Raw genomic sequence first — 17,322 nt, forward strand, 5'->3', positions numbered from 1 at the left:
ATTGTGGAAACTATATTAGTAATAAATCATACTAAAGTTTCTAAAAATATAGCTTAGTAGACTTGATTTCCTTTTCCAACATTCCCCACATAATCATCATAAAAAAGAAAATTCTGTCTAATCTATGAACTATACAAGTTTTTCATAAGAGCTTGTATTTAATCAAAACCCAAACCTATTGTTTTGATTTGCATTTTAGAACTAATTTTATTGGAAAATCTTTCTAAATATCTACTTTGTTATAGAAAAAAATGAATTATCCTTTGCTTTGATAGCAAGCATGTATTTATTTATCCTCTTATATAAACCTAGTATTCTCTGTGTATGATCCTCCCATTTTTGTCTACCATAGTATTCACCACCCTGGTAAAATCTGTGCATTTACACATTATGTTGATATTTAATGAATGTTGTTAAATGAAGTATGTGTGTGTTTATGTGAGTGTGTGTGTGTGTGTGTGTTGAAGGAGATATTGTCATTCTTCTAGTTGCCCTGAAGCAAGGCATTGAGATCAAACTGCAAGTGCAAGTACTGTATTGAAAATATGCTCCAGGAGAAGCATTTAAGGGAATGGAGGAACCCAGGCCAGGAAGAGAAATGATCAGCCAAGGAGCTATTTGAAAACAAGGACTCAACCTCAGCCTGTTCCAACAGGGACCTCTGATGTCTAAGTTATACTAAAAGGATATAATTAAATTAAGATGGAGCTGACTTTTCATCCTTTGGATCAGTGTGATACTAGCTATGGGCCACCCTAGAGAATATAAATTCCTTTGCACTTGCAGGCTCTTTGTCTCTGAGGGTGAAACAACTCCCATAGTTCAAGGGAGGGCTCTGAAAAAGGCAGAGAGTGCAGAAGCTGCGGGATGAGCATGCCAAGCCAGAAAAAAAGACTTGAGCCATCCATTCAGGTGGTGCTACAGATACATGGTCCAGAAATTTAAAGTAGTCAACAGTTGTTTGCATACTACCCCAAAAAATCTTCAAAAAAACCTCAAAAGAACATAACATAAACATTGACTCTATAAGGCTCTATAAGAAAGATGCATAGCACAAAAGTCACTGTATACACTGCTCTGGAGCACAGAAATACAAATTTTTTGACCAATAGATATGGTTTATAATTGTTATTATAGAAAAATTTTCAAAGGAAATAGCCTACACATAAATGCTGCCTAGCTTTCTTGTTTTCTCTTTTTCTCTGTGCTCTTATTCATTTTTTTTCTCTTTTATTTCTGTGTGACAGCTACACAGATGGCTGAAGCAGCTAACACAGAGTTTAAGAGAAAAAAAATGCCTGTCTTTACCTTTATTCTCTTCTCTCTGTCCCTCCAGCCCCATCAGCTCTCTATGACAGGTCTGAGCATTTTATGTATAGTCACAGAGACATATCAGAGTTTCCACCAAGATTTGAGAGATGCTACACAGCAGCAAAAAACAAACAAACAAACAAACTGGAAAAAAGCCTTTGAGCAACAGAACCCCTTAAGCATAATTCCATTTGTTCTTATCTCCCTGGTACCTTGACAAGCACACCAGATGACCACTATTCTTCAAAGAAATCACATATTTTAGCCACTTATTCTTTATTTTCCATTTTACAAAATCTTGATATGCAAGGGAAGATGGCAGGTCAAGGAGAATTGTTCTCCTTTGGATTTGTATCAGTTCAAAGACTTTAGGGTCCATGCTCTCCCCACTTGTAAGGATTGTAAGGATTTTATAGCTATTTTTAAAAAGGGAAAGCAAATCTTGCTTACTAGCAATTTCATCCATAGCCTTCATTAATTGCAGTTAGTTAGGATACAATGTTATACTTAATCTGAGCTTCCAAAACTACATCTATCACCAGTATATTGGCATGATGACTCCCTCTTTTGGCCTTGAGTATTGTTCATTTGATAAAAAAATAAACACTCTTCTATCTTCTTTAATAGCTTCTATTAATTGTATTATTTTATTTCAAAAGGCTGACACACGCTCTGGTTCAATTTTGAGTCAGTCCTTCAGCAAAGAAAGATCAGGAGAATGAATGGCCTTGAAGTGGCGAGGGCACCTGACCTCCTATATAAACTCATTTCAGTTTTCAAATCTCTCTCTAACCTCATGGTATAATTCAGTTTCAGTCTCATTTCTTGCTCTCATTTTCCATACAGACTAGAGTAAGATTTTGCTTACAAAAAAACTCCAAAAGCTTCAGGGCCATGGAATGAGATTTTCAAAATGATTTCTATTTATTCTTTTTGAAATGAAACACATTTTTATATTAAAAAAACTTTCATATAGAGGAAATTTAGGGGCATATATGTAAATTGTTTCATTAGGAGGGAAAATGTCTCTTGGAGGCATGTTGGTAAACAACTTTACCTCCTCTTGATTCCATTTGTCTCTTTCTGGTATTAATGCTGAAAGGACTTGTTCTTGGTCCTTTTGGCAAAGAAAAGGTCTGCACTCAGTGCTGGATGCCTTGGCCAAAGCCAGCAAGTTTGATCCCATTGTTTCACATTCTATGCAGCATCTGTGACTTATTCTCATCACAATCAGTCCTCAAATCCTTCTTCCCTTTTCATGTTATAGATATCTCTTTGAGAACGAGTCCTGTATTTGTTTCATCATTGTGAATAAAATCTTATTTTATAAAACATAGAATTGAGATAAAATAATATGTTCTTCTGTAACACAAACTGTAGGTGTCTCCATCATAACTCAGCTACTAATTAGCTTTGAGTTTGCTTATGGTACATAATTTCTCTAAATCTCTGTTTTCTAGACTTTAAAATAGAGATAATTCTACTTGTTCTCTACAAGTCATCATAAAAATTCCATAGCAGAAATTTAACCTCATCAAATTAACCATTTCCTTATAACTTTTAGTCTTTTCCTATCATATATGTGGTATATTCTAATAAATTTATTTTTTGTCATTATAGCTACCATTTACTGAAGAAAAAAATAATAAAGCTAGATCATGATTATGCACTTACTATATACCAAACAGTGTGGTAAACTCTTTATAAACATCTTATTTAATCCTGTGGAGTAGTCCCTATCTTCTTTCCTTCTAGATTCAAAAAGTGAGGTCCAAAAACATTAAATAATATTCAATGGCTATTAGCTACAAAGCAGAAAGTTTTGCAAAACAATTGTATTGCATTAATACAAGGCAGTAAAACCAAAACCCCTCTACCTACTTAACCACTCTGAAACAGGAAGGTCCGACTATCATGGACTCACTATTGCTCCTTTTAGTTAATTTTCTACTGTCACCACTCAAAGACAAGTGGGATATAGTTCTCTCCAAGATCAGAACTCATGAGATAGTCTGCCCTCCTTTTTCAACTTCCAGTAGTTAATCTTCATTTTGTCAACCACTCTGGAGTCCAAAGCACACATAAGACACTCTGAAGTATGTAATATGAATACAGCAAAATATAGCAGCCAAAACCTTACCAGGTTTATTTATAACATTGACGATGATATATATCATCGTCAATGTTATATATAAATACATAGGTATTTATATAATTTATATAAATACCTATGTATTTATATAAATAGTATCATGTATATATAGTTTATAAATATATATATAAATTAAATATATAAAAATGTAAATATATATATACATTTCAGCTACTTAACAAATACTAATGAAGTAATTGTGGAAATTCACCACAACTCCCTTTCTTATTCCTTAGTCTTAAGAATTTATGGCAAAATCTACATCAGTGACACTCCTGTTTTCTTCAAATGAACCATGACAAATGAATTTAAATATTCTACTACTACTTGTATGAATAATTCTATCTTGATTATGCTCATGAGTTCCTGAAACTGTTAATATTTTACATTAAATACTAGGATTCAGTCAATATCTTTATGTTAAACAATACCTAAATAGACAAATGATTTATACTCAATAAATATAATAGAATGGATATGTGCTTAATGAAAATGGAGATGGAAATCATTAAATTTCGGGTAATAGTAGTAATTAGCTATAAGAACATATGTCTTCATACAGACAATTGCCATGAATTGTCTCAATTCATTAACGGGAAAAATATGTGCATTACTTTGTACAAATGAATATCTACAGGTAAACATAGATATATCAGAGGGAAAAAATCTCCTTATATTTTGTTGTGTAAGTTTTATATTTTAGTTTATTAATGCAGTCAATCAGCCCCTCATTCACAAAAGTTTCCTGAGTGTCTAGATAGTGGCATTGTTGTATAACAGGGAAGAACTAAGACCACAGAGAAATAACTCATATAAAAATATTTAGTGTAAACTAAGGAATGGTGTTGCATTAAAGTACCCACCTTAAAGCTGTGACTTCCTACTTTGATTATTGAGACATGACTGTGGATTGAGGAATACTCTCCATTTATAAAAATGACTTCTAAGAGAGTCAAAAATAACTGAAAGAAATCATTATCTTTCTTACTAGATAAAAAAAAAAAAGCTTCACGTCTTGCTCTCTTCATATACTGGGAAATGATTTTCTGTTTTCTGCCTCTGTCTCTCCCTCATCCCTCTCTCATAAGGAGCTACTTAGTCTTTACCTCTTACTCGTAGGCACTATCATCCAAACTGTCCATAAAAGAATAAAAGCATATTCCCAGTGACATGATACTTTCCCTGCAACCTTATAACATTCATCTGTGACAATATATTTTCAACTGGTAAATTAGTGCCTGGGGTTGCCAACACAAATGCAGAGAAAGGAGGCTGTCATTCTTTTTAAATGATAGGAAGGCTTACACATCATTCCTAAACCAGAGTCCTCTCTCAGTCAGCGTTCAGTCCACAGCACTCTATCACTCACGGGCTGCTCAGCACAGTGTGTTCATCAAGGCGGGCCAGCACAATTGTTAGCTGGCAGTTTAAATGGGGCTGACTTGTCACAAGAGTGACAGCCTGGGCAATTGTTTGCCCTCTGGGAACAGGTGCAGGCAGGTTCAAATGAAACACATCCAAATACTAACAGCAAGATTCTTAATCATGTCAATAAAATGGATGTGCTGGTGTCTGAGTTTCAGTGGTCACAATATGCCTCTTACACTTTTGAAGATGAAATGCTGTCTTGCTTTTCAACAGAGTGGAGGAATCTATCATGTCATCATTTTAAATACATGCTAGTTATTTGCTGAATGAAATCTCTAATTCTGATACTTCACAGGCTAAAAGACATGTTTTTGAATAACGCAAAGGTAGATTATCAAAATAAAGGGATGGAAAGTAAGTGAACCTGATGGTGAAGGAATGAGACAGCAATAAGCAATGAGATTTTATTTCAGAATAATGGTGTTTTCATGTAGATGCCCAGGATGCAAAAGGACCTTTTAAAAGGATAGTTTGATGACATCAATATCAAAACAACAAAAGAAAACAGCTGACCAACTTAATTTTTGACCATTAAATTTTCCAAGCTTTGTGAACTGGCTATATTCTTATAGCTTTTTTATTGCATACCTATTTAAACATTCTATATTCTGTATCTATACAATGCTGCTAAATATATTTTTTTGGAAATTCCAATAATAATTATATAGCATAAATGTACCTAGACATCATGGTATTAACCAAACACCATAGAATTGTGTTATTTTTTATATTTATATAAATAACAAGAATAACACACAGTCCTGGCTTTCCTAGTGTAAATAATTTACGTATTATTAATGTGTACAAATAATTTGAAGGACAACATTTAACACAGATTGAATCAATGAATGTAAAATGAACCACTGAAGAGAGCTTCATAAAACAAAAAACTCTGTGGAGGCTGCTGAAGTGGGCAGAGTAATGGAAGAGGAGAGGGATGAGCTAGAACTTAGCAAAAAGCCTCAGAGTAAACACAGAACTCAGTCTAGGGAGGAGAAAGACAAATGTGGGTGAAATTACAAGTTGCCCATTTTTATTTCCTCTTTTTAGAAACAAAGTAAGACAAACAAAAGTTGTAGATAAGATAAAGGGCTCAACATAAATGCTTTAAGGAAACAAAAATCCTCCTATTGGAGCGACTTACTTTAATTTTAGGCAAGGGGGTATTTTCTGATTTTGAAGAAATGCGATTTTCTCCAAATTTTAGACTCTGAAGTTGGGTAATATTTGCATACTGTTTCCACTACTTTCTGGCTATGTGACCTTGGGAATTACTTAATTTACCATTTCAAAGTTTATTTATTTATAAAATGGAGATTAAAAGAAAAAAGTGTTTTTCCAAATTATTTGAAGTAAATTAAATGTCATATAAAACATTTAGTAAAAGGCTTAGCACATAGTAAGTCTTAATAAACAGCAAGCTATTATGTGATTTATTACATTATCAATTTGATGCCTTTTGAAATACTGCTAACATCCTTCTCTGTTTGAACACACACACACACACAAATTATGCTGTCTTAGAAGAATCCATTCAATACCCCCAAACAACATGATTACATAGCTCAAAACTAATCCCTAGGTGACTGATATTCAGAGTTCCAGAATCTTCATGAAACCAACAACTTGAAAATCTCCCACCATTATTGTAGAAATAAAAAATTAAGAGTCTTTTATGTTTTAAATCAGATATATTTACATGCAAACACATTTTCAATCCTTTTCCAGGTTCAAGTCACTTGTGTAATTGCTTTAAAATTATTGACTCAGGTGATATCACTTTTCCATTGACTTCTTTAACCTTCTCTATGCCTATAGGCACATAAACTTAATTCCAAAATTCACATTCAAAATGAGAATATATATATATATATATATATGAAGCATATCTAATCTAAGAAACATAAAACATAGGTATTAAGAGAAATTATATAGAGAAGGCCTGATTGAAAACATTAAAATATATTTTAGTGTCTAACCATTAATCTTAAGTAGTTAATAAAAATGAGTGAAAATCTTGTTTTCAAATTTACTAGTAGTTAACTTCATCCTAATTTTTTTGAATTGTTTTACTTTTTACCTTGGCTATAAGGAAGTTCAGGATTAGATTTTTATTGCAAACATAGTCATAGTTCCATCTCAGCTTCCTAGCAAAATTATTTCTGTTTTACTCTAAATGATTTCTATTTTATTATTATTATCATTGTCATTATTATTGCCTTGCACACTTGTGCATAAAATTTTAGAATTGTTTGAATTATTTTTTGAAGACGGTGCAATTGCAAACTATTTGCTTTGTGATTACTTGATTACTTACTCCCTGCTCATATTATCCTAAAGTGTTCCATAAATTTAAAATTATGGGATTTAATACAGGAAAAAAATTTTGAGGGGTAAAAAGAATGGAAAAAATGGACAGCCACTCAAAACATAATTGTAATGTGACATGGTTCTCTAGTCAGAAGCAAATTACAAAAACATACAAATACGTAAATATAAGAGAGGTTTATTGCTATTGCTGGGAAATGCTCAATATGTACCAAGAAAGATATCTGATTAACTAGAAACCACAGAGCCTTGGCCAAATCCTCTTATAGGACAAAGCAGAAAAAATGTATTTCTTCTTGTATTGAACAGAATTTGGTGAATTAAGATATTTTAAAATGTCTTAAAAATGTATGTATGCCTCGGGTAATGAAAGTTTCTCTTGCTACCTGAATACTGTATTTTCTCTGTGAACATTTGGAGTCATTTTATGGTTAAAGATTATAAGGAGACCACAAACTCTTCCATGAGGTTAATATGCTTGTATTCTGTGCTTAAGGTAAGTTAAGTAAAAGAAAAAAAATGAGGGAAAAAATAGAAAGAACTAAAGGTACAAATTTTCAGCTTTTCCTTTTACGGAGCAAGAGCTACATGTCATTTTTCAAAAGGCACAAAATGGTGTGCATGCATGTGTGTGTGTATGTGTGTTTGTGTGTGTGTGTGTGTAAGAGAAAATTGTGATAAAAATTATATAGTTTCTTTCTGAGTAAATTGAAGATGTATCACAAGCTTTGACAAAAAACCTATTGAAAAATTCCATCAAACTAAGGAAAGAGGATTAAGGAACACATCTGAAATTTGGATACCTATGGGAGGTTGATTGTCCAGCATCCTGTTGTTATGTAACATGTTCTAAACATCTGCTTAAAGAAAGATTATCTTATTAAATATCAGGGAGAGAAAAGCAGTAACACACTGACTTAGCAGCCCAAGCCAACGATAAGCCAAACAACTCGCCTTGTTTATTCTCTTCCGATTCACTCTCAGAGCATCCATCATCCTCATCTTTCACATTGTCATCAGCATCTGGTGCCTTCAATGACAAGATTTCACTCTCCTCAGGGCCTAAATTATCTTTTTCATCCTCTGAGGGTGACTTTGATATTCCATTCATTTGATCACCAGCCTGTCCTTCTTCATTAGCTTTCTCATCTTGTTTCTCCTCATCTATTTCAAAATCTTCTTCATATTCTGAAAAAAAAAAAATCTCCACTGTGAGAATGAAGATAGAATCCCTGATACTTAACCTATTTCACTTTAATGAGAACTTTGACTCCATTATCTCCTCTTCTGGGGGCCTTCCTTTGCTGCTTCTTTTTCACACAATTAGCGAACATGGAAAAGTAACAGGAAGTGATCGAAGACAGCAATCAGTTATGTACCCGAGAGCACAAAAGAAATGAGGCCCCAAATGACAAGACTGAAACCTAATAAAAGTTCATTTACAAATGAACATCATCATCTACAATGACCGAAAGGGAATGAGAGGAACTTGAGATAAGACAATAAATGAGAAGTAAATTAAAAATGAAGAGAACAGTATTATAATAATGAAAGTTAATTTGGAGACCCAATGAGGTCATATTTCATATGAAGAATGTTCAAAATATTTGGATATCAAGTTAATGAACAGTGACGTGGAAAATTTCAATTAATAAGTTCAAAGGCTCTGAGAAGTAACGCTATGAATAGTACATCCTTTGAGAACCAAATGGACGTTAAGAAAAGCATTGTGAAGGATTCTATACCTAGGTGAGAGTGAAATCATGTACATTATTCATCACTACAATAAATGAAATAGTCACATTCCAAGTATAAAAATTCTTACAAAATAAACTATTCTTGTCACAGTCACAAATTTGCTTCATTCCCAACAGAGGTGCAACAAATCTGTAGCAGGAAAAGGAAATTGTCATATCAGATAAACTCCAGAAGTCCCTCGTGGTTATAATTTTTCACCTTTCATATTTAATTGTTTCCCTTTTTCTTTCACCAAAAAAACCCTAAAAATCTTGAAGTGACAACATGCCAAAGATAGAGAGCAGAAGGATCTCATGCAGAACCAATTAAGCAAATAAATAATTATCCTTAACATAAAAATTACAGGGAAAATAAAGACTTCTCAATTTTGTGAGTTTTAGTTATTAGATATTCTGGCTTCTCTTCCAGTGGTGGGGCCTCTTGGGTTTTTACTTGAGAGCTGTCCACCCTGCTGCAATAAAAGAAACTTAATTTAGAAATAGATGCCCTATGCATATAAAGAAAGCTCTGTTAATGTGGAGAACAAATGTGGGAGATATAAGAAGGCAAAATGAAATAAAAATCTATAATGAAGAATGCAAAAAAAAAGAGAATTCACAAAAATACTTTCATGAAAAATATTTAATATGTTTAAACAAGAAATGTGAACTTCAGTAAAACAAAATTATAAAATAAGCCACAGCTGGAGCTGTGGCTCAGTGGTGGAGCACTCACCTGGCCTGTTCAGGGGTGCTGGGTTCGATCCTCAGCACCACATAAAAATAAATAAAACAAAGGTTAAAAAAATCTTTTTAAACAAGCAAGAAGATGAAGAATTTGGTTCATAATTCATGACACTAACAGGAAATACTAATAAAACTTTTATATTTTGATTCAAGAATTGCTGGCCAGGTTGAAGGATAGTCATCTCTTGGCTGGGGTAACTAACAATCTGTCACTGAGAATGTCCTATGAAGACAAGAATAAAACTGCAAGATTAAAACCCTACAATAAGACAATGCTGCCATTAAGAAACCTCCAATTTTTGATGAGAAAATAAAAGTAGACACACAAGAGATAGCGTATTTGTTTTATACTAGCTTTTATATAGAGTCCTCAGTAATGTTTCAATACTACTGGGCTCGGTAACTGTGGATTTTTATATAGGACTCATGGTCAATTATTTGAGGTTGTGCCGAGTACAGTAGTTCCTCCCTCTAATGAGATTTCATTTTTTGTGGTTTTAGTCATCTGTGATCAAATGCAGCATGAAAATATTATATAGAAAATTCTAGAAGTTAAACAATTACTAAATTTTAAATAATTAGAATATATGTTCAGAATTATTCTATTTTATTATTACTTTAATCACTGTGCCTAATTTATAAACTATTATTATAGGAAAAAAACATAATATAGATAGGTTTCAGAACTATCCATGGTTTCAGACATCTGCAGAACATCTTGGAACATACCTCCCACTGATGAGTGGGGATAGAATGGAATCAAAGAAAGGCCATTGGTCATTTTAGGGAACTGCAGAAGAGTTCAAAAGTGGAGGGATTAAGCTGAATGGCAGAACACATACATATATCATTTTAAAGATATTTGCCCCATCACAAGATAAGCAGGGGGCCAGACAGGACATGAGTGGCTGCTCCAATGCCATCCATCATATTACATAGTGGTAAAATATGAGGGGTTTGGAGTCAGGCAGTCACGTATCTAACACTAAGAGCATTCCATAGTTATGTGATCTTAAACAATTTGTTTGACATCTTTAAGCTTTAATATCTTCATAATGTGGTCAGTACAATGAATAAATAGAATGAATAAATAGAATTAAAAGCAATAATCTTTTACACAGTGCCATGAACTGAAGGTGCCTAATAAATATCAGAGACTAGTAGTAACAGTGATTGTGACTTTTTAGTGGAGGGAACTGATCATAGGGCAAGAGAAATCATATGCAAAATGTACTCCCTGGACAGCAGTATGTTTTAGAGGAGGCACCTGATTAAAATCAGATCAGTACAAGTGTACACAATTAGGACATAATTACAGTTACATTATTAAAATAGAGCATAACATTGAAGGAACGTGTAGTAAACCATAAGATTGGTCCCTGTATCCTCTTTTGCAGAAGCTTCTGTGTTTTCTTTCAGAATATAAAATGAAAGGCTGCCTGGCTTTGTTCTACCCCTACTATCATCATGTCTAAATATCAGCCTTCTGTGAGTCACAAGCCACCTTTGGGTTACCAAATCATGGTTTCAGTATAAAAGACTAGTGGGATGCTTTTTGGCATTCTTCCTTTTTTTTTTCCATAATTTTTTCTGCTCCTTCATCTCCTTTTCCTTCTTCTAGAGACTTTAACTAGCTTATTGTTTCCCATCCCAAGTAAAGAGGACTTGAGTTAAAACCAGGTCAACATCAATGCAGCCGCCACCTCCTTCATGAACCTCTACTCAAGCTTCTTGCAGCTCCTACCTACATCAGTGGCTGCTCTGCAGAGTCAAAGCCCAGCTGGGTTTCGTTGTTGTTGTTGTTATTGTTTTGTTTTGTTTTAATGTCTATTTAAACTCTATTAACTAGCCAACACAGAAAAAGGACCTTGGGGAAAGCTCTATCTTAGGCATAAAGTATATGTCTCATAGTTCTAGCCATGTTGGTTAAAAAAAAAAAAAAGAATGAAGAAATTGAAAGCCTTTTTTTTTCTATTCAACATGGTTTTAATAAACCTCCATGTCACTAAAGTTAAAACAAGTGAAAACACATCCTCATGTGTTAATGTCTTTGCAATTGATGCTGCTACCAATATTTTAAATTCTCAGTTCAAGATAAGGATAAAAACTAGGCAGGATCATGGAGAGAGGTGAACTGGGTAAAAGTATTGTGAGTGAAATCTCTCTTAGGAAAAGCACCTTATTTCAGTAATAAGCAAACATGAAGTCCAGTGCTAAAATAGATCTGTGGTTTTTCTCTCATATTTCTGAACCCTTGGGCAGCAACAAGATGAGATGAGGAAGAAAATACCTGGGATGCTGGCCCTTCCACATGCCAACCCAACCTGTAGTCATTGTTCCTCTAATCTAGGCTTTGTCTCCTTGGTATAAAAGGGACACTCAGCCACTCTCTCTTTCTGATTCTTTAAACCCACAACCATCTGGAATCTAGGAGAGCTTTTACAGAATAGAAGATTGCACATGGTTTGAATTTCTAAGCTTTAGAACTGGACAAATCTCTAATGAATCTTAGTTCCACTTTCTTACTAGTGTCTGACTCTCCAATTTCAGCCTGTAAAATGCAGGGAATAGTTATACCTACTACATATATTATAATTTGGATCTTTTAATGTCTGCCCAAAGGCTCATATTTCCAAAGCATATTCCCAATACAACAAGCTCCAGAGGTGGGGCTTTTAGGCAATGATTAGATCCTGGGGCTGTAATATCACCAGTGGATGAATCCATTTGATGGATTCATAGTGTGAATAGAAAACTGGGTGATAACTATAGGCAAGTAGGGCATGGCTGAAAGAAATAGGTCACTGGGTACATGTCCTTGAGGATAATATCTTGTTCTTGGCTCCTCACCCTGCTCTTTCCTGGTTACCATGAACTAAGTAGCTTTCCTCAACCACACCCTTCTACCCTGATTTCTGGCTCATTTCAGACCCAGAGAAATGGAGTTGGTTGGCCACGGACAGAACCTCTGAAACTGTGACCCCAAATAAACTTTTTGTACACTGTTGTTTTGGGGTTTTGTTTTTTGTGGACAAGTATTTTGTTTACAGCAAGGGAAAACTGACTAATACAATATCAAATAAATATATTTGATGTTGTGTGTGTGTGTGTGTGTATGTATGTGTATGTATGTATATGTATGTGTATATATATATATATATATATATATATATATATATATATATATATATATATAACAGAGAGGAGACAGCCAGGGGGCGGGAAAGAGAAAAAAGCAAAAAAAAAAAAAAAGGCAGACAGCCTCCAGACCCATGAACCTATGACAACTGCTTTTAGTGATGGAATACTCTTCAGCATATAATCATATAGATTATACCTACCTGACACAAAACCATTCATTTGCACTAAAGAAAAGAACATTCAAAACCTAAAGAAATAAGTGAAATTCTATTTGGTTAAAATGATCTGTGCAAAAGTCAATAGGGCCTCTGGCTCCCACAGACAGAAATTCCTCTTCTACTCCCTCATCCTCACAACAGGCACCTTCAACCCTTGGGGTCTGTGTGCACTCCTCCAAGATAGGGGATGCAGAACTCCATACAAAGAAGCAGGGAAGCAGGTTGGGGATTCCTTACAGGACACAGAGCTGCCTAAAGATCTCTATTGAGGAGCAACATTTAATGCATATTTTTGATAAAATTTTAAGAGTTTAAGTAATAGCAGCAGCAACAAAACAGCCCTATGATAATTTATTACCATATTTGAAAGTATTTCCTTGGTTGTTTTCCCAATCTTTTCGTCTTTGTTTTCCTTTAAGTTCCATTTCTTCCATAGCAGTTCTCACTTCTCTGACTCCCATATTTATTTCTTGAACTGAACAAGTGGCTGACAGAGAGGTTTTGTTCACCTCCATCTCATTTCTTCTTGATATCCCATTCTCTCTATCCTTCCTCAGTTCTTCTCTTTTATCAGTGCTTTTCTCTTTCCTAGGTTTCATTGAAGATGGTTTTTTGTCAAGGCCCATTGCAATAATGCACCTATGAAAAATATTAGCATAAAGTGTTTATTAACTTCTATGTGGCAAGGTAGAAACTCAAAACTTTTTAAAGTGCTTATCTCTTATTGTAGTAAGAAATGGTATGAGAAATATTTTTCTACTGTACACAAAATTTAATTAAAAATAAATGATTGATACTAAAATCTTGTCAATGAATACAAATTCTTAACAATCTTACCCACAAAATAAACAACTTATCAACCAAGAACTACAGTGTCAAACCAAAATTTGTACCATAAAATAGATATTTATCTTATAATAGTCATGAGTAGAAACTAATATATAATATTAGATAGATAATTAAAGTCTTTCAATGAGACTTATGTAATAAAAGAACATTCAGGTTTATAAATAGGGAAGCTGAGATAAAAATAATCAGAAGATGGCATTCAGTCTTTGATAATTTATTATCCCAATAACACAACAACAAAAGGCATACAAGGTTGACTGTAAATAAGTATGACAGATGTTTTTAAGAAACATACATAGTCACACATCATTGTGTCCTTTAAATAAATAACTCAGGAGTCTGCACACTAATTCTAATAGAACTGACATTATTGTTTTTGAGTGGCCTTTTGAAGCCTGTACTGCAGTCTGCCAGCAATATTTGATGGCAATAATATTTTGTTCCTCAAAAAGGGCAACAATTTGTGGAAGTCATGAAGTCATGCCAAGTCAAATCTGGTGAACCACCCAGATGATCTGAGTGTGTTATAACATAAAAAGAAAATGTTTTTATTCAGTTGTAACAAAAGTGATATGAATAAATTGTTTTCTATTGATTTTGTCTTTCTAAGTTAGTATTAAAGTTAGTATAAAAATAATAGTTTCAGTACTAATAATCTGTACATTAATAAAATGATGATTATGATAATGATAAATTGTTGAATACACTCTCTGTGCCACACTCTTTACTGGGCACTCTATATATAGTATCTTAAGGGATTCATCACCCACAAACCAATACCAAACAATTGTCACTGTTATGCAAATGGAGAAACTGAAGCTGAAAAGGTTCCATGACTTGCTCAAGGTCATCCAGTAAGATTAGCTGGATGTATGTAGGTATGTAGATGGAATTCTTGCTCAAAACTGTTAGACTCCATCACCTTCCACTGGAGTACAACATAGTGTTCCATGACAGGTGTAGCTGCTAAGATGATCAGTGACACAGACAAATGTCACACAGCTGCGTTTCCACCAGAGAAAGTTCCCACTCTCACCAGAAACTAACACAATTTGTAGAAGTTTCCACCAATGCCCGGAGACAGTCCATGACTTGGCATAGGTGTCTGGCAGACATCAGCTTCAATGTTCCTCCTTCTCTAGAACTTCACATGGCCCCCTCTCTCCATGTCACACACTACTGGGGAACTAAGTCTCTTGTAGTGGGCAGGTGAAAAGGCTTCCAAGTACAGTCAAAACGTGTCAGCCCAGGAACAATGGGAGTAATAGTAAAATCTGAAAATTGTCCTCAATCTAAATCAAATCTAATAGCAATTTTTTAAACTGAAGATTTCACTGAAGTCCAGCCACTTTCAGTCTTGAAATAGCACAGGAATTGGTCTTAGTACATTCTCTCAATAAGCAAATGCAAGAACTGAGTTCTATCACTTAACATTTCAACATCTCCCCATGGGGGGGGAAGCTAAAAGGATTTGCACTCAAGCTATCATGCTGTAGAAAAATGAAATAAGAAAATAAACTTACCTCACCCATAATAAGCATGATAAATATTTCTGGACTATAATGGTGATGTGCTTAGCACATAGCTTTCCTTGGAATAAAGGTGTCATGCCTCTTCACAAAATATGATTACTAGCATTGCCTTCTGTTCAAGCTGTTCCTCCCTCATTAATGGCAACACCAAGCCCACTTCCTTGGAGCTTCTGATAGGCTGTTACCTTTGGTTATTCTGGGACAATGTAAAAGCTTTGATGCCTCTCTACTGCATGCACAGACTTTTATTGCCCATCTGCTAAGGGGAATTGGACGAACGAAGTGAGTAGCATCTGTGCTCCCCTTGTCATGACGACCTATTTGACTTCCGAGTATATCTGAGGTGTCAATTTTGATTACTAAAGCTCATTCTGCATTCTCCTTGGTTAGGCAACTCTTCTTCCCAAGTTTCACTCTAGCAATTGAAAATAACTACCGTGCCTCTTCAAACATTTCCCATAATTAAGGGGTGAGCGCAGTATGTAGAACCTTCACATTTTGGAATTGACCACTGCTAATCTTTTCTTGTTTCCTGAAGACCTTAAGAAGGTAATTTCCAATCATTTCTAGAAATAGAAGTCCCAGTGGTTTTATTTGACCACATCTTTCCTTTATCATATTGTGAAATTTGCAGAACCAGCCCTTTTAAAATGAGTTAAGACTAATTTCATTTTGAATAACCTGGAAGAGATAATATACACTCCTTAAAATAATTAAAAGTATTGTAATGGTGTCTCCAAAAAAAAAAGAATATTCAATATAACCAGTGATATCAGTTCTCTTTATAGGTAGTTCTCAACTCTCACTGAAGTTCTATGCATTGGTGCCCCTGGAATAATCGAAGTCATCTCAAATAGGCCAGGGGCCAAATAAACAAGATTTTAGATTTACCCTTCCATTCCTACCCCTTTAAACATGTCTGAATTGACTTCCACCTAATCTGCAACAGGGGGACATCAAACAACACTACTTTGAGCATTTACAGGTTTGATTGGAAGAAATGATTTAGAAATTAACAAATTTCTTTAAGGAATATAAAACAATTATAAAACAATTCCTATAAGAATTGTACAGTTATATTGAGGGTAACAAGCCTTATCCTTTAATGCCATAACCACTTTGATAATATTTGCAAAGGTGGATGAAAGAAGGTAGAGAGGACTTTTTGTGAATCTGAAATCACACAAAGGATTGTACAGAGGCTAGGAGATGTTGAATAGAACAGCAGATGTCATCAGTCAGGTTGTAGTACACACACCTCCTATAAAGTGCTCAGAGCTAAAAATGTACAGATTTGATGGGTACACATCCCAAAGAATGCAATGTGTTTGCACGAGGATGATCATAGCTCATTAGTTTTCCTGGAAGTTAAATAGAGATGTGTTAAACGACTTGCCCCCAAATAAGAAGAGAGCTTAGTGAATTATAACTGGAAGGCAATTCTGTTGGGCCCTAAGTACACTTGGGCACCGCAATTTTGCTCTAGGCCATTCAATTCTCCTGCTCTCTGGATGATCTTTTTCAGACCTGTTCCCTCTCCTAAAATTTCCAACCCCTCCTCCTCAACTTCAGCTAATAAATGTATTTCGTATTTTAGAAAGTAGAAACAATTAGCAGATGACTTTTAGTTGGTCTTCGTAATCCCCCATCTTACCTTTCTCTCTCCCCTATATGCCAATGTTCCTATTGATGCTATAGAAGAAGGACCTTTCTCTTCTTAGGGTTTACAACCCCATGTGAGCCCTAGATCCTATCTTCTCTAGTCTACTTAAGCACAAAGTGCTAGCAATTTTCCCCTTCATGTCATGTTTCATCTATTTTCCTTCTCTAGAGTATCAATCATATCCATTAGTATAAAGACATGTTATGGTATCACCTCT

General features: G+C 34.5%; 1 protein-coding gene across 1 annotated transcript in view; it reads right to left on the reverse strand.

Annotated features, from left to right (window-relative positions):
- Positions 1-17,322, reverse strand: part of Erich3 (glutamate rich 3) — a 73,368-nt gene that overhangs the window by 20,383 nt on the left and 35,663 nt on the right. Inside the window, exons 8-9 of the mRNA XM_071618607.1 lie at positions 13,420-13,700; positions 8,174-8,407 (exon numbers count right to left, since the gene is read on the reverse strand). Of these exons, the coding sequence (XP_071474708.1) occupies positions 8,174-8,407; positions 13,420-13,700 (515 nt within the window). The remainder of the gene's footprint in view (positions 1-8,173; positions 8,408-13,419; positions 13,701-17,322) is intronic.

Source organism: Marmota flaviventris, chromosome 10, assembly GCF_047511675.1.
Source record: "Marmota flaviventris isolate mMarFla1 chromosome 10, mMarFla1.hap1, whole genome shotgun sequence".
NCBI lineage: Eukaryota > Metazoa > Chordata > Mammalia > Rodentia > Sciuridae > Marmota > Marmota flaviventris.